The 21594-nt window shown below is 40.5% G+C and overlaps 1 protein-coding gene across 9 annotated transcripts in view; it reads right to left on the bottom strand.

Annotated features, from left to right (window-relative positions):
* Window positions 1–1376: 1376 nt before the first annotated feature.
* Window positions 1377–21594, bottom strand: part of GALC (galactosylceramidase) — a 62358-nt gene continuing 42140 nt past the window's right edge. For 6 of the 9 annotated variants that reach the window (XM_031029455.2, XM_081830089.1, XM_031029454.2 and 3 more), the window contains 7 exons: window positions 19462–19551; window positions 18353–18439; window positions 15880–16030; window positions 13721–13901; window positions 9594–9757; window positions 8101–8177; window positions 1377–3425 (listed from right to left, as the gene is read on the bottom strand). In XM_031029455.2, coding sequence (XP_030885315.1) covers window positions 3171–3425; window positions 8101–8177; window positions 9594–9757; window positions 13721–13901; window positions 15880–16030; window positions 18353–18439; window positions 19462–19551 — 1005 coding nt within the window. In that variant the 3' untranslated portion in view covers window positions 1377–3170. Of the gene's footprint in view, window positions 3426–8100; window positions 8178–9593; window positions 9758–13259; window positions 13430–13720; window positions 13902–15879; window positions 16031–18352; window positions 18440–19461; window positions 19552–21594 lie in introns of those variants that run through there. The other 3 variants (XM_081830088.1, XM_081830090.1, XR_014148324.1) reach the window with 3 other exon arrangements.

Here is a 21594-nt window from a genome sequence, read left to right as displayed (position 1 = left end):
GGGGAGGGTATGTGCTCTGGTAAGCACTGTGAATTGTGCAAGACTGTTGAATCTCAGATCTGTACCTCTGAAACAAATAATGCAATATATGTTAAGAAAAAAAAAAGAAGAAGAAGAAGGTAGCGGGAGGGGAAGAATGAAGCGGGGGAAATCAGAGGGGTGGACGAACCATGAGAGACGATGGACTCTGAAAAACAAACTGAGGGTTCTAGAGGGGAGGAGGGTGGGAGGATGGGTTAGCCTGGTGGTGGGTATTGAGGAGGGCACATTCTGCATGGAGCACTGGGTGTTATGCACAAACAATGAATCATGGAACACTTCATCTAGAACTAATGATGTAATGTATGGGGATTAACATAAGAATAAAAAAAAAAAAGCTAAAATATAACACTTCTAGAATAAAACAAAGAATAAGATCCTTGTGAATTTGGGATAGACAAAGATTTCTTAGGACACCAAAAAAAAAAAAAAACTTACTTTTATAAAAGGAAAAAAATATAAAATGCGCTTCCAAATTAAAATTTTGTATTCTTGTAGACTTGGAGAAAACTATTTATAAAACATCTATCTGATTTAAAAAATTTCATCTGGGGGCGCCCAGGTGGCTCAGTCGGTTAAGCCTCCGACTCTTGGTATCGACTCAGGTCATGATTTCAGGGTCATGACATCGAGCCCCGCATCGGACTCCATACTCAGCACAGAGTATGCTTAGGATTCTTTACCTCTTCTTCTCCCCTCCCCCTTACTCATGTGTTCTCTTTCAAATTAATAAACAAAATCTCTTTAAAAAATGAATCTGAAATATATAAAAAAGCTCTTACAACTCAATAATAAGACAGAAAAGCCAATTTTTTAAATGAGCAAAAGATCTGAATAGACATTTCACAAAATATATGAGTAATGACTGAGCCCATGAAAAGATGCTCAACATCTCATGTGCCTACTACACATCCACACACCTAAAATTGGAAAGAATAACAATATGAAGCATTGAAAAGAATGTGGAGCAACTGGAACTCTCAAACACTTCTGATCGGGGTGTAAAATCATACAATCATTTTGGAAAACAGTTTGGCAGTTTCTTATAAAGTTATACACTTATACATACACTTCCCAAAAGAGCCAACAGTTTCACTCTTTGGTATTAAATGAAAACAGGGACACCTGGGTGGTGCAGTTGGTTAAGTGTCCGACTCTTGATTTTAGCTCAGGTCATGACATTGGGGTCCTGAGATCGAGCCCTGAGTCAGGCTCCAGACTCAGCGGGGAGTCTGCTTGAGATTCTCTTTCACTCTCCCTCTGCTCCTTCCCCTGCTCTCTCTAAAATAAATAAATCTTTAAAAAAAAGAAATGATAACATATGTCCACACAAAGACTTGTACACAAATGTTCATAACAGATTTATTTGGAATTCCAAAAAGTGAGGGAAGAGAATGACAAATTGTGGTTTAATCATACAATGGAATATTCTTTGAAATAAGGAGCAAACCATTGATATACATAGCAACACAGACAAATCTCAAAAGCATTATGCTGAATGAAAGAAACCATTCACAAAAGAGTACATAGTGTATGACGCCACTTCTATAATGTTTTGGAACAATGAAAACTTATCAGTAGCAACAGAAATCTGAGATGGGGGCAGGTGAGAAGACATTATTGCTCAGGTGCAACACGAGAACTTTCTGGGGTAATGGAAATGTTCATAGCTTGGTTGGGGTGTTGGTTTTGTGCGTGTATCCATTTATTAAGACTCATTTAACTGTATACTTAAAATGGGAACATTTTATTGTATGTAAATTATACCACAATAAAGCTAACTTAAAAAATCTGTAGAGACCTGATGTGGAAATCACTTAGACTTGGTTTTAATTAAAAAATTTTCTCTATAATCTGATATATTATAATATTGAGCTTTTTGTCTTTAATAGACATACAAAACTTCATTCAGTTTAGCCTATGTTAAACCATTACAAATACCAAAATTCTAATATTAGTCCAGTGAAGTTTTGAACTTTCATTTTAGAGAATTCCAGAATTTACTTTATCGACATGAACAATGGAGTTGTTTCTAGGAGGTCCACTAATGCTTAGATATAAATTATACTGCATGAGAAATATGCTCCCCACACTCAAATATAAACACATTTGTACTTTCATGAAATAAATGCATCTAACCACACTGAATATTAAAGGATGATCCAATTCTATGAGCTAGCAGAAGCTTAGTGTGCCCCTTCTTCCACACACAAAGATAAGAGAATGCATTAGCTGTGTTAGTCCATGGCCAGCAGCACACAAGAAGGCCGCGAGAGGCACCATGACATGAGACACAAGAAAATTGCTCCAGCTTCATCTGTAGACCCACGGAAAGCACTGGCTATGTGGGATTTTCTTCCTTCTTCCAGCCACCTGGGGAAATGTTCACAGAGAGTCTTAAGGGTTACAAGACTAAAGGTTGGATTTAAAAGAATTAATAACTGCAGATAACCCAATTAATCTGCTCATATCGATTACTGCAGGACTAGCTTTAGAGGTAGTTTATTAGTGAGGCATTTTTGCAATCACGACACATCCACTCATCATATCTATAATTCAAAAGCATCATCGTAAAAAGGAAAAGAAAAAATACTCTTTAGAGTGTTAAGACTAATGTGTTGAAGTGGTTTTCAAAAAGCAGCACTTCCAGTGTTCTTCAGCTCCCTACGGTGTGGTGTGACCTCCGGACGAGGCCATCCACTCACTCAGACACACAGTCGGTCTGTGATGATCGGGTTACTGCCGTCCACACGATCCCTTGCGCGTGCGATGGAGAAAGCCAGCTCAGCATCAGTGCCAAGGCTTCGAGGTGTGAACCACCCAAACCACGCCTCACAAGAGGACCGCTGCACAGCTTGAATTTTAGGGGACATATCAGGTCATGTTCAAGATTCATCGGTTTCCCTGGGCACTAGTTCTAAAAATATCTTCCAGAAGATCAAGCAAACATGTATTTCTCTCCCCATTTACTCTTCACTATTGTTAGCCTCCAAGAGGCTCATATATTGATCCATCAAAAGAACTGGCTCTCAACCAAAACCAGAAAGAAAGAAAACCCAGAGAGTGGTTCTATGGTGCTCCGTGAATATTAGCTTGTGGCTTCCACATGAAAGTTGTCAAACTGTGCAAATTCAAAGGAGTGCGTTCCAATGGCAGCCCAGCCATTCTTCGGGAAACTCACAGGGATGTTCGTCCAGACATACCTGCCGTTCAGCATGCCAGAGGAGAACCGGCCCTGGAGGAAAGACAAACGCACCCCTTGAAGACGTATAAAAGTGATTCTCTGAGGTCCGTTTCTTAATATGTACGGCCAATCTAGTCAGTGGAGCAAACATCCTTCTCACTTCAGACCATGGCAAAACACAATTCCACAGTCTGAGCAAAAGCTGGAAACACAGGAAAAATTCTCTTAGAGGAAATTCTTATCTACATATGTAAAAAGTTTTCAAGGCACAAGGAAGACCTCAGGATTTCCTTGTACCCCACCGAGATGCTGTAAAACCAACAGAAATGTAAAACTTTCCATAGCATCATAAAGTTTTAGACAAAAGCCCACTAAAATAAACATTTGTAATTTACAAGTACTTGCATGCACACACGTTGTCTAACAGCCACCAGCTCTTTGGACGTGGCTCCTGGAGCCAGAGCATCCATTTATTGAAGTCCTTTTTGTTCCCATGTACAGAATATCACTTCAAAGTCACACGAAGAGCCCACCCTTAGGTTAGAAAAATAGTAACCATCAGTTAAACTGATGATTGGGGTGGGGGGAGATCAGGGGGTAAGAAGGGAAAATATCTATAGAAATGACTTACTGGTCACTGACAGAGAAAGATAAACATAACTTCCTCAGACAGCTGCCATTCCTGCAGAGCCAAGTGCCCGGCATACAGCAGATAATAAACACTAGCTCTTATTATCATTATTCTAGCGCGTGTATGAGCATATATTCACAGCATATCAATTGCAGCTAAACATTTACAAGTAGCTAATTTCAAAGGGTAAAGAGCTAAAGATCCAAAGCACTAGGCTAAGGACCAAAATAAAATCTGTTTTTAAGTCACAGAATTACAATGCAATGGGCCTTAATTTCATTCTTTCATCTTATGGAGGGAGATACGGAGATGTGAGACTAAAAGTCAAAATCATAGATTCACCAGCAGAGCTAGAACCTGAATCTTAGTTCTCCAACTCCACGTTCAGGGAACTCACATTCCCACTGCCATATACGTGCGCAGCTCTCTGCAGCCCTCAAAGGGGCCAATAGGGACTATTAACACTGAGCCAATACAAGGTCACACAGCCTAGCTGCACTTCATCCCCTCCCCACGGCCGCCTGCTGGGGGCGCCCTCCAGGCTGCTCCTCACACCAGGCCAGTCACTAGCAGCGTCCTCTGCCCAGTGCTCCTCCCACCAGGCACATCTCAGCTCAAAGAGCACCAACTTCAAAAGCCCTTCCCCTGGTCTCTCCACCTAGAGAATCCAGACAAGGGAGCTACTTTGTCTCATTGTCCCATTTTTTTCTTCACAATTTGATTGACTGATTTGTTTTTTTACTGTCTTAGAACAGGAGGCAGCCATCTATGGCCCACAGGCCAGCCACCTATTTTTACAAATAAAATGTTATTGGAATCACAGCCACACACATTCATTTATCTACTGTCTGTAGTTGCTTTCTCACGACACAAGCAGAGTTGAGCAAAGTTGCACAGACCAGATGGCTCACAAAGCCTAAAATAAAGACTTTGCCAACCTGTGTCCTAGAAGAATACAGGCTCTAGGAGAGCAGGAACCTTGTGTGTCTTGTTCACTGCTGCATCCCTAGCACCTAGTAAAGTATACATACAAGGTGCTTAATAGACATGTATTGAATGAAAGAATAAAAACATTTAACCCTAAAACAACCTTACAGAAGTTATCCCCCTTTTACAGATAAGGAAACAGAAGCTCAAAGAGGTGACTAACTTGCAGGAAGTTAGCAGGTGTCAGCAAGGAAGTATGCACACAGGTCTGCCTGGTTCAAACATCCCTACTGCTGGGGCGTCTGGGTGGCTCAGTCGTTAGGCGTCTGCCTTCGGCTCAGGTCGTGATCCCGGGGTCCTGGGATCCAACCCCGCATCAGGCTCCGTGCTCGGCGGGAAGCCTGCTTCTCCCTCTCCCACTCCCCCTGCTTGTGTTCCCTCTCCCGCTGTGTCCCTGTCAAATAAATAAATAAAACCTTAAAAAAAAAAAAATCCCTACTGCTAACAACACTCACTTCATTCCCTAAGGGAAGAGGGGCAGAAAGGAAGATGGGGGCTGTTTTATACAAGGTGGTCAGGAAAGAACCTGAAGGAAGTAAGGGAGTAAACTATGTAATCAAAGATTTTGGATAATAAAAGACAAAGCAATATAAAGAACAAAGTTCAGAAATAACCTATGCACATGTGATGATTTGTTACATCAAAAAGGTGGCCGTTAAATCATAGGCAAAAGGACAGTCTAGTTAATAAATGATGATGGCTATCCATTTGTTTAAAAAAAATTATACTGGGCTCTTCCCCTTTATGATTCACAAGTAAATTCCAGATGTATTAAAGACTTCAACATGGGGGCACCCGGGTGGCTCAGTCGGTTAGGCGTCTGACTCTTGACTTCAGCTTAGGTCATGATCTCAGCTGGGATCTAGCCCCATGTGGGGGCTCCATGCTCAGTGGGGAGTCTGCTTGGGATTCTCTCTCTCCCTCTGCCTCTGCTCCTCCCCCCAAAATAAATAAAATCTTAAAAAAAAAAAAAAGACTTCAGGGGCGCTTGGGTGGCTCAGTCGATTAAGCATCTGCCTTCAGCTCAGGTCATGATCCCAGGGTCCTGGGATCGAGCCCCGCATCGGGCTCCCTGCTCAGCGGAGAGCCTGCTTCTCCCTCTCCCTCTGCCTGCCGCTCTGCCTACTTGTGCTCTCTCTCAATCTCTCTGTCAAATAAATAAATAAAATCTTTTAAAAAAATAAAAAAAGACTTTAACATAAAAAAATCCTAAACTTGGTTTAGTTTAGAGAACAAAAAATGTTCCTCACCTTGAGAAAGGTGAAGTTCTTCTTAAATAAAACACAAAAACAATAAAAAAAAAAAAGTGAAATATTTGACAGAACCAAAATTTAAAACTTCTATTCATGAAACATACCATAAGCAAAATTGAAATACACATGACAGGACAGAAGAAAATATCTGTGACATACGTAACAGACAACGGGTCACTACTCAGAATATATAATAAATTCATATGAATCCATCAGAAAAAGAAAACAATAAGAAATGAGGAAAGAATATGAACAGGTAACTTCAGAGAAGAGAGAAAAATACAAATAACCAATAAACCTAAGGGGTGCAAGCTCCCTCATTATCAAGGAAATATAAATCATATCAATTAGTTTGAAAAACAATCCTTAAAAATAGATAGTATCGGGGCGCCTGGGTGGCTCAGTTGGTTGGGCGACTGCCTTTGGCTCAGGTCATGATCCTGGAGTCCCTGGATCGAGTCCCGCATCGGGCTCCCTGCTCGGTGGGGAGTCTGCTTCTCCCTCTCCCACTCCCCCCTCTCATGCTCTCTCTATCTCATTGTCTCTCTCAGATGAATAAATAAAATCTTTAAAAAAAAAAAATAGGTAGTATCAAGGAGAGGCTGGGTGGCTCAGTCGTTAAGTGTCTGACTTGGGCTCAGGTCATGATCCCAGGGTCCTGGGATCGAGCCCCGCATCAGGCTCCCTGCTCGGCAAGGAAGCCTGCTTCTCCCTCTCCCACTCCCCCTGCTTGTGTTCCCTCTCTCGCTTTGTCTCTCTCTGTCAAATAAATAAATAAAATCTTTTTTTAAAAAATAGGTAGTATCAAATATTATTATAACTGCTATAAAATGGATACAGCTTGGCTAGCAATAGGGCAGGATCTGTCAAAATTCAAAATGCAATTCCATTTCTAATTATCTGCCTAATCAAATACCAGCACATGTGCGCCCCAAGAGGCACGTAAAAGACCCTCCCCTCCACCTGCAAGTAAAGCCAGCCCAGACCACCTCTGTTTGCCATGAAAGGGAAGAACTGGGAACAAAGCTGGGCCCATCGAGTGTGGCCGAGTTAAATACACAACGCCACACCCAAACCAGATGCTCAGAACATATTGTTACCGCCTAAAAAACGTGTATTGTCATTTTGGGTGGTTGGGTAAGAGATGAGAACAATTTGAAAAAGTTATCTGATTTCCATATTTAACTGCTATTCTAACCTACACCAACTTTTTTTTTTTTTTTTAAAGATTTTATTTATTTATTTGACAGAGAGAGAGAGACAGCGAGAGAGGGAACACAAGCAGGGGGAGTGGGAGAGGGAGAAGCAGGCTTCCCGCGGAGCAGGGAGCCCGATGCGGGGCTCGATCCCAGGACCTGGAATCATGACCTGAGCCGAAGGCAGACGCTTAACGACTGAGCCACCCAGGCGCCCCCTAACCTACACCAACTTACGGAAGAACCATATTGCCAGACAGCAGCAGTGCATTACACAGAAGTTTCTACACAGCATCCCTTGGATGCATGTCCATCAATAACTCATGATGGCCCAGTGATTTTGACAAATATTTTTAGATGCCATGATCCTACAATTAATCTGGTATCTTCTTTGACAAAAGTATTCACGGAAACCAACTTCTAAAAAATTGTACTTATCGCTGACAGTTACTCTCAGCCACCAGAAATAAATTTATAGGCTCCAATTTATAATCTTGGTTCAGCCAACTTGGAAAAAAATAATTCAATTATTGACTATCTACCAATTACCCCTGAGTTTAAAAAACAGAACCAAAATTTTAAAAAACTGCGGAGTGATAAAGTCAATAGCTGGTGGTTCTCATGCGGGTTTACCCTGACACACAGTATCACCCTGGGGTCTGCTGGTTTGCTGATATCCTGGCAGATTCTCTCCCTGTTTCCATTACTATGTTTATCACACTTTTCCCCTCTCATCTGATAACAGAAAATGCCAGAAAGGCATAAGAAAAGAATATTTTACCTCCAGGCATTCCGATCAGCAATACTTACCTTAATAATTAATGTGAGTGTATACCAAGTTTTTGCTGTAACGTCAACATGTCCTAAAGCATATATGATCCATCCAGCTGCAACACAAAAAGATTATCCTAACGTGATATATTTTTAAAATTGAAATTACAGAATTACATAGCTCAGTTGGGGTTCTCAGGCAGCATTTGTATGTAGTAAAGTAAGCCTTAATAAAGATCTGCATTTCCAGATCTACCACTGATTTAAAACAAAACATCCTTCATTCAGGCATGCATTCCACAAGCATGTATTGGGATTCTACTCTGAGTCATATATCATATGTGAGCTCACAGGAGAACCAGTGACATAAACTTACAAACCAACCACAGTATAATGTGTTAACTTCTACAGTTCAGGCGTAGATTTACGCTCGATCGGATTGGATATAAAGAATAAGGAGTAGTGGTCAAAGGTCACTATAAGATTTCTAGCTGGCGTAACTGGTTACATGGGAATAGCATGAACTGAGAATTAGAGGGAGAAAACAGTGAGTTAATTTGGGGATAGATTATATTTAAATGCCTGAAAGAAACCAGAATAAGATGTTGAGTGGGCAGTTTAAAACACAAGAAGAGTGGGGACTAAAGACCTGGATGTAAATTGCTGGTTCCAGTTCTGCTACTAACTCATTTTGAGACTTTGGGCAAATCAATTAACCTCTCAATTAACCTCTCCTTTGGGAAAATCAATTGGACTGGGCAATTACTGAGGAACATTCTAGATGGGTCATGCTATGATTTTGCAATCTTACTCTAGTGTCCTTATAACCCACTCTTTATTACTTGTGGAGCCCTTTCCACCTTAGGAAGAGGCAAAGAGTAGCAAACTATAGGAGAGAAGATTTTTTACAAATGCAGGGGGAAGCCAAGAGACGAGGAATCAAGAAGACGCAGCACCAATATGGTCTGTTTCAACAGAGCGGGGTGTACTAACACCAAAGTGAATTGGACAGAATTCTACACGGACACATTCTAAGCACCTATCCTGGATAAAACGCTATTCTACATAAGACAAGGGCTGTTTAAGATGAATGGAAAAAAGTCAAGCTGCTTTCAAGTTATTAACTAAGTTGGGAAACAGGATTTCTCCATTTAAAGCAGACCCATCCTTCTCCTTGTATTTCCATAAGCACACTAGCACACTCTTGCAGTCTTGCTTTTTATTAATGGGGTTTCCTGGCCATTCTGTCCCTATACGTCCACCTCACCCCAGTCTATGCAAATCCTACCCTGACAGCCTAGCTCGGCTCTACCTGAAAAAACCCTGCACCATTTCCTTTAACCAGCTGCCTCTCTAATTAACTCTCCAATTTTGAATCATTTACATGTGTTGCATGTGCTTACATGTGTTGCATCTCTTCGCAGTTAGACGTACAAGCCCCTTGAGGTAAAGCGCTCTCATTACACAGTAAGTGACAAGCTCACCGTGGCATATTTCATAGCGAGTCATGTGCTACAGAAGAAGTCACTTACCTAGATCACCCGTAACTCTGTAGGTTCCATTTGCAAAAATCCAGAAGAAAACTCCTCTGGCGCCTCTAATCAAGATACCACCTTTGTTCACTCTTCCGGCAATGAACACGCCTCCCTTCTCAGGAGTCTCTATGTAAACATCACATGTTACAGTCAGATTGGACCTGCAGAATGAAACTGTTCGTTAGCGCTCTTAATTGTACTGCTCCGGATGCCGCACAAACGTGTCCCTTCACAGCCACACGCTTCCACACTTCTAACTGAGGTGAGTATGTGATTTGCTAAGTCTGTGCTTATAGCAGGGATGGGCTTCAAGAATCTTCAATGATGAAAAAAAAAATATCTTCATTGATGACAGTTTTAAGTTTTATGTGGCTGAAGTTAAGTCATTTCATTGCCTCTTTTAATGTTACTGGAAAATAACATTTATTGTTTTTAAGTCTCAACACATTTCTTGTCTCTCTACAATAAAACAACTTCTCATCCTAAGAATATAATGTTAAAAGAAGGCTTTTTTTTTTCCCCTAGGAATACATAAAAGATCCATTCAATTCAGAACAAAGAAAGTTTATTAAATTTCCATCAGCTAAGAGAAGCAGTGTAGGCAAAGCTAGGGGCCCCTAGGAGAACATAAGCTACTTTGGGGCTAATTTTTATCTTTAACCCTACCAAGACTTAAAAACTCCAGAAGAAAGATCTCAAATTATTTCTCTGCAAACACAGAGACAACTCTATATTGACTCTACAGCAGGTTTTCAAATTTGAACAGCACTGACATCACCTGGAGGGCTTATTAAATTCAGTCTGTTGGCCCCACCCCACAGTGTCTAATTCAGTAGGTTTGGGATGGGGCTCTTGAATCTGCCTGTCTAACAAATTCCCGGGTGATGCTGGTGCCCCTGGTCCAGGAATCCTACTCTGAGAGCCATTTTCCCCTACGGAGCATCTCTGTCCATACAGGGACAGTAAAACCCTGCCTGCCATTACTGATTGACAGGGGTACATCAAAGGAGGGGGAAAACTCAGCCAACCAGAAACTACTAGAGCTTTAATAGTGAGCTCTGCTCCAGGCTTCTTTTATAAATGCTACTAGATGCCTTCTGCAATGATACAACCATCCCCAAACCTACATGATCTCTGAAAATAATATACCTCCTACTCAAACTCTAACTGCAAACAGGAAAGAAAGCCTGCACAAAGCCAAGTAATAAAGCGAGCAATTTACCTAAAATATAACTGAGAATGTCAAGAAATATATTTTGGAAATGGGGGGAAAAGAGACCTAGAATGATGTGGCTTTTATATTTCTCAGTTTCTTATCAGTGAATTTTGCACAATAAGATTTTACTTTGTAAAGAAAAATATAAAAAAAAGAAGTAGCTACAACAGACGTGCAACAATCCAGAAAATCCACAGTGAATCATCTAATCAAAGCTGGGCTACTTTACAGGAAAATCAGATGCAAAGTTAACTAAAGCCCAATCTGTCTTGTACCTCCTCCCAAGTAGAGGGAACTTTTCTCTCTGTAGACTGTCCCCAGCAGGAAACCATGAGGGATCAACATTGCTCCATACATCCCCTCCCTCTGTTCTGGTTCATCGGAAGTGTAAGAACTGTCAGCACCAGAAACTTACTCTATTTAGAGTCAGAGTGGGAGAAGATCTAACCTCCTTTTTTTACATCCCTTTCCAGAATAAATATTCCCACATCAGAACTTGCAGGCGATTTCGAAGACAATGAATGAAACAGAATAAAAGTGTGGTCTCGTCTTCCAGAGCCATAATCTCTTGGTAGTGCTGAGGACACAAAAACTGGCCAGTACATTAAGTAAATTTAACCAAAAGGATGCAGAGTTTGGATGTGTGCAGTGAAAGGTAATTCTGTGATTTTGTGATTGTCCTCAGGTCCCAACCAAAGCTTACTAACAAGATGGAAGTCTTGAGTAGCTTTGGGAAAGTCTACCCTCTATAGTCCAATTACTGTGCTGGTACTTAACTAAATCTAAGGATGATCGAGGAAGCCCCCCTGCAAACACATCCTAAGAACTGATGACAGTATGTGCACACTGAGAGCCGACTTTAAAATAGCGCTACAGGTAAACCACCCTCATCCTCCCTCTCCTCCTCTTAGGAATGAGACAGTGATTAAACTGTGAGGTGGTAGTCCAAAGGGTATGGGCTAAGCTAAGCACCAGACAGTCCTGGCCTCTCGCCCCAGTTCTAGAACTTACAAGTATGGGATCTTGGGTAAATCTTACCCTCAAGCCTTGGTTTCCCAATCCATAAGGTGGGGAGGATGATAACTCTGCCATCGGTAGTTATGGGAGGCTCATACCCGTGGGTAGTATGATCGAGTTTTCACTCCCTCCTTTCCCTACAGTAAGAGGGGATTGCAGCCAGAAAACAGAAATGAGCATGGCACATGTGGGGATCTCTGAACAGATCCCCAAATATTGGGAAATAGCATGTAATAAATAGGAAGAGCCCAAATGTGAAAGGGTCTTGGAAGTCAGGCATAGACGTGTAGATCTGACTGGGTCACTGGAGACAGTCACTGCATATTCCTGAGCAGGCGGTTGCACAATGAAAGCAGGGCTAAGAAAGATGAAAATAGTCCCTTCTTGAAGGGCATCGCTGCTCTTTCCTCATTCTTTCTCATTCAAACCATGTCACTCTTTCCCTCTTTCCCTGCTTCCCCCTCCCACTCCCTTACCCACTGCAGCAGTAAAGATGATCATTACTACTTAAATAATGCAAAATCTTCAAAGTTATAAAGTCGTTTGGTTACTCTTTGAATAGTGCTCTATCCCCTCTCTACTACAATTAAAGAGTCTCTCGATTTTTCTAGAGTCCCAGCCAGAAATAAGAGTTTGTCAGGGAAAGCCACTCTTCTGTAGTATTCACAAGCAAGGAGGATAACAGTTGTTGCAGAAACTTAAAGGTTTTCTATGGTGGCTGGCTTCCAAACCGGTAACCAAAATAATGGGGCCCATCCCTTAGACCAGTAAACCCAGCCACCTGTCTCATAAGACCACAGGTAGCAAATGAAAAACCACACATCCCACTGGCACGATCAGAAAATCCAAGGTAAAGTGTCTAGTACAGAGATGTGGGATAAATGGCATTTTTGCTGTATAAAAAAACAAGCCAGCAAGTTATCCTAAATTAGGCAAGCATTCTTCATTGTACCCATAAATCTCCATGGTACTGTACAGGTTCCGGAAACCGGGTAACTGAAAATTTCTCAAGACTTACAGCAGAGCTTAGAACTAGAATTTGGGATTTCTAATAGGGAGAAAGGCAATAGAGAAGGGATAAAGACTTTGTGCAGCATTCCACAGATAAATAAGTCAAGACTCTTTTCAGATTTACCTTCCCTGCCCGGACCGATTTCCAAGTAATAGATACGGCTGCCTGGTGACTTCGCGTTAACAGTTACTACCACTAAACCTGGAATGCTTGACTTCTGTGTTACAGAATTATACTAGTTAAGAGAAAAAATAGAAAAGAAACACCTGAAACAGGTATAATAAGTCAGTACATGAGAATCCCACAACTGACTTAATAGGGAAGGTGAAGTTTTGGTTTGTCATTACGTTTTAAGTGTAGAATAAATACGCATTGTCTCTTGAACAAATGCCTGAAGAAAAGAGCTGAATTCACTCACCAAGTAAAAGCTGATTTGCTTTTCACTATTGCCATCTACCGTCACCCGGCAAATAGATTTTCTACGAAGGCTGAAACAGTGTAAGTCTAGAATGGATCCAGCAGGTGGCAACACCAGATCAATAAATCAACTCTCCAGCAACACCAAAAACAACACACAAATCACAAAGCCTGTTTATAAATAAATATTAAATTATAACTGGATCCAAAAGTCCTCAATTTCTATATTAAAAGCAATCTGTTCCTGCAGCAATCACTATTAAACTGGGCAAATCTGAGGGAAGGACACTGAGGCAGCATAACCACGTGCTGGCTTGTGGCCATGACATTCAACAATTACCACACACCCATTTAGTTCTTGTACAAGGAAGACCATTGAAAAGTCTTCACTTCAGAATGTACCTGACAATATTACAAGGTTATTTCAGCTAGATCTACATTAAGGACACCAATTTTATATACCATTTGTAATCTCCTATAATACTGATGGTGTTGTATGCATCAGCAGCCCAAGTAATGGGCCGCTGATTGAGAACTTGGCGTAGCGTGAAGCGATGCTCTCCAGGGTCTTCAATGTTCGTAAAGTATTCAAAGACGCCAGTCTGATCAGCAAAATTCGGAGCTTCACTAAAAAATGGGTAATCTGTTCAGAACACAATTAAATTCTCTGGTTAGTATAAAATCCTCCTCTCTGATATTTTATGGCATATTTTGAAACACTTTTGAAAAGTCCTAAATAAGTAAATGATACTTATAACAAGCGGAAGTTTAGGAGTTAGGTTAATAAAGAGATTGATTTTTGTATCATCGTTATTACTCAATACCAACATGATCAGTTTGATAGACAGACTTTACATATTTAATCCTTGCAACTGCGTAAGAGGAAAGATCATGAGTTTTAGAGAAAGGCAGACCCAAGGTTTAAATTCTAGTTCAGTCTGTCCTCCTGGCCAAGTTGTTTAACTACCCTGTGTCTCAAGTACCCTCCTTTCTAAGTGGGCATGAGGACAAGAGAATTAAATAAAAGAACGCATGTAAAGTGTGTACATAAACCAGCACCTAGCCAGGGCTCAATAAGAGATAGTTTTGTTATTTCTAGTATCTGCCAAATGAGGTTCTACATCCCTGGTCACAGTCATCAGCTGACAGAAGATTAGAAAAGCCTCACTATATCAACTATAGAATTTACAAATTACAAATTTTCTTCTATTTCTAAAATGAAGCAAAAGCAGTTGGGCCTAAGCTATCTATCAATCTTTTCTTTTAGTTTTATTAAATTAAATCACAGTCTTAGAATGACAAAGGCTATAGAAGAGCACTTTTAGTCATAATCTTATACCTAATTTCATACTTCATGCTTTTCTGTGTTTTCATGTTCATCATTTGAGAAATTAAGAACCACGTAAAGGAGTGCTACGGCCTGACTTAGAGTTCTTAGTTTATTTTGTAGTCAATGAAGCATTATACTTTAGATTTGAAGGTTTAGAATTGCCTTTCAGTTTTCAGGTCATAGAATAAGTAATTCTGGTATTGGGGGAACTTCCCTCTTGTTAACTAGGCCATATCCCACACAGACTCCTTTACTGAAGACAAGAGGAATTACCTTTGCCAACACCGAAGTGAGCAACAGATTGCAAAGACATTCCTGGTGGCATAATTCATGGATTCATCTAAGAGGCCACTTTAGAGAATCGCAAGAAAACAAAGCACAGAGCCCCCCTGAGGGTCCCTGTTGTCCATGTTATGCAAATAACTGAGAGGACTCCAGTACACAGTCCAAAGGGCCTTATACTGCAATTAACCAAGATATCCCTTCTGGGGAAAGGGAGCGGAGACCCTGCAACCGTGAGGGTGACTGGAAGGGGGTAGCAGGAGTCTCCAACCAGCCATGCTGGAAAGAGCAGCCCTGCAGACAGGAGGTTCAAGAGTGCTCTCAATGGTCCCCCTCCCTGCTTCTCTCCTACAGCTGCGGATTTGAGGAGCAAAGAAGAGGGCCATCTGACCCTGTCTGTGAGATCCAGAAGCTGTACGTCTCCTGGTCAACAAGTTCTGGCACGTACTGAGTGATCTGGGGTTATACCCACAACGCGGTGCCTTCCAACTTTTCAAGCAGTTTTCCTACATTACCTAAAATCAAAAGCTTTTCTGCAGCTTTAGGACAGATCTTCCTAGAAAACCAGGAGAGTGCAAGTATAAAATGCCCGGGTAGATAATGAGGTGAAGCACCCAAGGGGAGCATAACTGCCCTCAGCACGCAGTCCACTAGCCCTGCAGAAAGTGAAGGACCTTCACCTCCACACTCATGGAGGAAACCAGGAATGGCTTTCGTGAATGTGGGTAACAGGGCAGTGGCAGGGTCACAAACCTTAAGCTTCACCAAAACCAATAGCTTTCATTCTGACAATGACTTCTATGTTTTTTCTGGCGCTGAAAAATACAGGGCTCTCAAGCTGAGAGTCTCCTTGAGGAAATACCAAAATGAGGTCTCAGTTACCATGTGGACGTTCAGAGCTACACTTTACAGGTGTTCCATCACACACCCGTCTGACAGGTAGAAATCTACCCACTACTGCTGGAAATGGAAACCACACTAAGTTTTAGTAAAAACAAACAAAACTTACCAAAATCGAAATCATCTTTATAAATTCGTGGGAAGGGCTGGGACTTTGGAGGCAGCGGGTAGCTGCCCTTGCCCCCGGTTGTGAGAGTGGTGAGCGTGAAGAGCTCGTCCTCCTGCAGCTCCAGGGTGAAGGTGCCACTGCTGTCGAGAAGCTGGAAAACGAAAATGCAGAGGTCAAAGCCAGGTGCTTTGGCTCATGTCATCTGGGCAAAATCAACTTCTTGAAAAATCAACTTAAAGAAAAGCCAGACTCACTTCTGCTAAAACTTCATAACCACTCATGAAGGCCACACCCAAAATCAAGGCCTTGGGGGTCTTTTTCCTTATTTAGAAGACTTTATAAAATTATACTTTGTAGACAGGATTTTAAAAGAATTTCCCTCTGTGGAGGGAAGGAGGACTAGATGACACCAAAATTTCTATTTGTCTATTCTTTGCCATTACACTGTAAGCTCCTCAGAGCCTCTTTATATTCAATACACATAAATAAGAGATCTGCTTATTTACTTTTTAGGACTTTACTAAGGGAGAAAAATCCATAAAATCTCACTGATGACTCAGCTGTTAATCACAGAAAACCTTTTACTATTAAGAAAAAAAAAGGTCTGGGCGCCTGGGTGGCTCAGTTGGTTAAGCGACTGCCTTCGGCTCAGGTCATGATCCTGGAGTCCCAGGATCGAGTCCCGCATCGGGCTCCCTGCTCAGAAGGGAGTCTGCTTCTCCCTCTGACCCTCCTCCCTCTCATGCTCTCTGTCTCTCATTCTCTCTCTCGCAAATAAATAAAATCTTAAAAAAAAAAAAAAAAAGAAAAAGAAAAAAAAGGTCCTACTTCTGACATGTTCAATATATATTTCAATTAGCAAGTTAGGTTTATGTCACATTTATGCTTTTGGCAGCTTCATCTTTTTAAGCCACTTCGCCACAAAATGAGGGGAAAAAATACATACCTCCTAGGGCTGTTGCAAGGATTAAACAACATACTGTTTATAAAGTGCTTTGCTCAGTGCATGACCTTCTCTATAGAAACACTCCCTATATCACAGCTGTTCTATGCTACATGTAGACTTCTGAAGACACTAGAATCCTCTGCATAATTAATGTAGGCATTAGATGTATGCCCATTTTAGGAAATTTGAGCAGCTTTTTTTCTACTTTGAATTCAAGGGGCTTATACCGTATCTTTGCTTTAATAATAAATTATTGGTCAGATCTATGAAATACGTAGCACCATATTCTGGCTCAGGTAATACCCCAAATGATATATTCCTTATGGGGAAAATTGATTTTAATGTGCTATTTCTAGCAATTTGTTGTGCAAAAAGCAGACTGCTCTTTTTTTAGAATTTAATACAAAAATGGTGTTCAATCACTGATAGCGACTAGTTGATTCACAGTACATTAATAATTTCCAGGAAAAGTAGATTTGTGTCAATTAGGTGAAGTAATGTGTTCACTTGGACCAATTCACATTCTTTGAAATGTTTCCTGAGGAACTACCATGTGCTAAGTGTGATAGCAGGGACCTGGGGTAAAAAGCTAAAGAAGGCAGGGCCCCAATCCTCAAAGTGCCCAGTGTAGTGGGGAAAATGCTTAACTAGGTAAGCACCTATTCCTAGGTGGCTATGAGCTAGGACTGGTGGGGAAAGCTTCACAGGAAGCAGCACCTGAGCTGAGTCTTGAAGAACAACAAAGAGATGAAGAGAAGGCATTCTAGGAGAAGGAAGAAGCAAGTGCAAAGTCACAGAGATGAGTAAAGTGACATGCCATGCTCTGAAAAAGACAAGAAGTTTGGTCTGTGAGGACAGGCCACATTAGTAGAAGAACATGCATCGAGAAATGAAAGCAGTCTTTTACCTCATGAGGTGGTAACGAGGGTCATGTGCTATGCTAAGGGATGTGAATTCACAGGAAAAATCACTGAGGGACTTTGAGCAATGGATTGACAAAACTCAGATCTGCATTTTAGACACATCATTCTAGTAGCAGTGTAATGGGTGGCCAGACAGAGTCACATTAGAGGCTGGAAAAACAGGAAGTAGTTTCCAAAATCCAGGAGAGAGATAATAAGGAACTGAAATAAGCAGTAGCAGTGGGAATGGAGAATAAGGAATATGTAAGAGAAACATGTCGGTGATAGAATGCTCTGGACTTGACCAATGGGGGTATACAAAGATAGGGTGGGCAGGAAAGACAGTCTCAGATGAAACTCAATTTTCTGACTTGGGCAGCCAAGGGCAAGGGCAAGCCAACAAACTAAATGCTAAGAGCAAACACACCTATAAACACACACACTTCTATTATGCCTTGAGGAGGATTTCTATTTTAAAAAAACAACAGCTGGGGACAACTTTAGCTCTATTATACTTCAGTCATAAAATCAATTATAAAATTAAAAACCATTAATTCATTAATCAAATGTCTGTCTCTTTTACTATCTGCAATGCTCAAAATATAGGAATTTATTTTAAAACTACCCATAGAGAATCCAGTTGTTTAAAAAGAAATCTCGTAGATGGTTTTCCAAGCTTCGTATACCACACCTGTAGCTCTGGTATTTCACTCTGAGGAGAAAACACACAAAAAAAGTCATAGTTGAGTGGTTCATCATATCCTCTGAGGATTTCCAAAATTAGTACCAGCAAGAACGAACCATTGATAATGTGCAGTCTATTCCTAGTTGCCAAAAGACCCACCTCAAATCTTAAATAGTGACATTCTGAAAGTAGGAAGATATTGTTCAAGCAAATATTTTATTTCCTATAAATGCCACAGACTTTTGGCAAATGTTTAAAAAGATTGATTTTAGTGCCTTTGCTTCAAAAATACTCACTACTGTACCTGTGTAAAACACATTTTAGGAATTTTCTAGTATGAAAAAACAATTTTTATGCAATTAGTAATCAGAAAAGGCACTGTAGTCAGAAATTAGTAGTAGAAATTAGTAGTCAGAAAAGGCACTGTATTTTCTGTGTTCAAAACTAACAATAGGTAGGGCGCCTGGGTGGCTCAGTTGGTTGAGCGACTGCCTTCGGCTCAGGTCATGATCCTGGAGTCCCGGGATCGAGTCCCGCATCGGGCTCCCTGCTCGGCAGGGAGTCTGCTTCTCCCTCTGCCCCTCCCCCCTCTCATGTGCTCTCTCTCATTCTCTCTCTCTCTCAAATAAATAAATAAAATCTTTAAAAAAAAAAAACTAACAATAGGTAGAAACAGCAAGAATCTGGTGTCTTTTTATGTTGTTGGTTTTTCTGTACAGAGTACTGAAAAGATAAATGCTTGAAAGTTCCCTAGACTACATATCTGATGCTTCTTCTACCAACAAGAACACCTTTGTTACAAACTGACTTTTGTTAAGTGTTCTTCAAAGCCCAGGAGAGTTTTAGCCACGCAGTTTTGCCTCCTGGTGGCTTCTGTACTGTTTGACTAAGACCAGTCAGCATGTAGAAGACACCAGTGCCTATATCCCTTTATATGCAAATACTTTATAGCTCCTAATAGAAGACTTCACTTATAAACTGCTAGTCTGTGACAAAACATGTAACTTCTCAAATGAAAACCAAAATAAAAGTCCCACATATTTACTTACAAAAGAACCTTTAAGAACAAAGGTAGCAAACTGATGTGACACATTGAAGTAAGGCAGAAACGGCCGTATACACTTAGAATGTTTATGGCTCTAGGAGAAAAAAAAATCATGTAAGTTATCCAAATGATATACAAGCCACCTTAGGAAAAGAAAATCAAACATTTAATGCCCCAAGATTAACAGAAATGGCACATATTAGGTGACAAATAAGAGTTTATTTCAAATTTTTAAAGACTTTTTTCCTAATATAACCTGCATTGAAAGTCTACTGTGGTTGCCTAGTCAAAGTAAAGTTCAATGGCATTTTGACTGAATTAAACTGAATTCATGACTAACCTACAGAGTCATTTTGTGGCACACAGATTAATTTTTATATTATAATTCTTTTCCAAGTAAAACACATCAAATAAAATACAAATGCTTGTATGTTTTCACTGAAAAGGCATCTCATCTAAATATAACCTTCATATTCAACTAGTCAGTAAGTACATATAACAAATAGTTCTCACATTGACAACATCATTTTTTACTAAATAGTCACTACTATTGACTGGGATCAAAAGAATTATGAGACATAATCCCTACTTCAGGGGATACAATGATCCCAGAGCACTTAAGCGAAAGGTTCTGGGCCAGGCTTCGTGGCCACTAAAAAAATTACAATTGTAGTTAGGGATTCCAATACTTCATCCTCAGTAAATGATGTACAACTAGACAGAAAATCAACAAGGACAGAGGTGATTTGCACAATGCTACCACATAGCTTGCCTGGATTGACATCTATAGATCACCTCACCCAGCAACAGCAGATGCACATTCTTTTCAAGTGCACAAGCAACATTCACCAAGGAACACTATATTCTTAGCCATAAAAGAACTTTCAATACATTCAAAAAGATTCAAATCACACAATGTATGTCCTCTGACCACAAGATAATTAAATCAGAGATAAATAATAGAAAAACCTCTAGAAAAATTCCAAAATATTTAGAAACTAAATAACAAGTTTCTAAATAATCCATGGCTCAAAGAAAAAATAGAAATAAAAAGGGAAATGAGAAAGAATTTTGAGTTGTATCAAAATAAAAATACAATGTACGATTTGTGGGATGCCACGAAAGCAGTATTTAGGAGCAAATTTATAGCACTGAACACCGATTAGAGAAGAAGGATGTGAGACTTCAGCTTCCACCTGGAGAGAGTAAGACAAGAAGAGCAAATTTAAAACCAAAGTAAGCAGAATGAAAACAATAAAGATCAAAGAAGAAATCAATTAAACAAAACTCAGAAAAATGAGAGAATAATCAAGAAACAAGCTGATTCTTTGAGAAGATCAATAACATTGATAAACTTCTAGCTAGACTAATCAGGAAATCAGGCTAGAAGAAAGAAAACACAACTTCCCATTGTCAACAGTAAGAAAGGTGACATCAGTACAAATTACAGAGATATTAGTGGAATAATAGGGAATAACACCAATAACTTTATGTCCAGAAATGGAACAACTTGAATGAAACAGAAAAAATTCTTGAAAGACACAAAAACCAGGGGCACCTGGGTGGCTCAATCAGTTATGCATCTGATTCTTGATTTCAGCTCAGGTCATGATCTCAGGGTTGTGAGACTGAGCCCCATATCGGGCTCCACACTGGGTATGGCACCTACTTGGGATTCTCCCTCTCCCTCTGTCCCATTCCCGTCGACCCCACTCTAAAAAAAAAAAAAAAAAAAAGACACAAAAACCCAAAGTTCACTGAAGAAGATATGGATAACCCAAATAGGCCGATGGCTGTACTGGGAAATTCAGGTCGACCGTGAAGCTTTGCTCAAACATAAAGTAAAGCTACTACCAGGTTGTGCCCTGCCTACTTGAGCACTGACACGGAGCCCATGCACACACAGCCCATCGGCCAAGGCCAGGAGACTTGCCAGTTCCAAACATAAGGAAACCTCTGTACAGTCATGAGCTGACCACTAAGGTAACTAAGCAGAGGCTTCAGTGGCTACATATAATAAAGCCGACAAAGTACAGAATTTGCTCAAGAAAGTCACTAAGCAAATAAATAGCAACAACAATAAAGAGTAACAACCACAAATGCTAGATGGGAGAAATCTGACCTCCAGAGCTGCCAC

The sequence above is a fragment of the Leptonychotes weddellii genome, chromosome 9, assembly GCF_054177405.1.
Source record: "Leptonychotes weddellii isolate Sample4059 chromosome 9, ASM5417740v2, whole genome shotgun sequence".
NCBI lineage: Eukaryota > Metazoa > Chordata > Mammalia > Carnivora > Phocidae > Leptonychotes > Leptonychotes weddellii.
The sequence above is the reverse complement of the archived record's forward strand: the minus strand, read 5'-3'. Positions and strand labels throughout refer to the sequence as shown.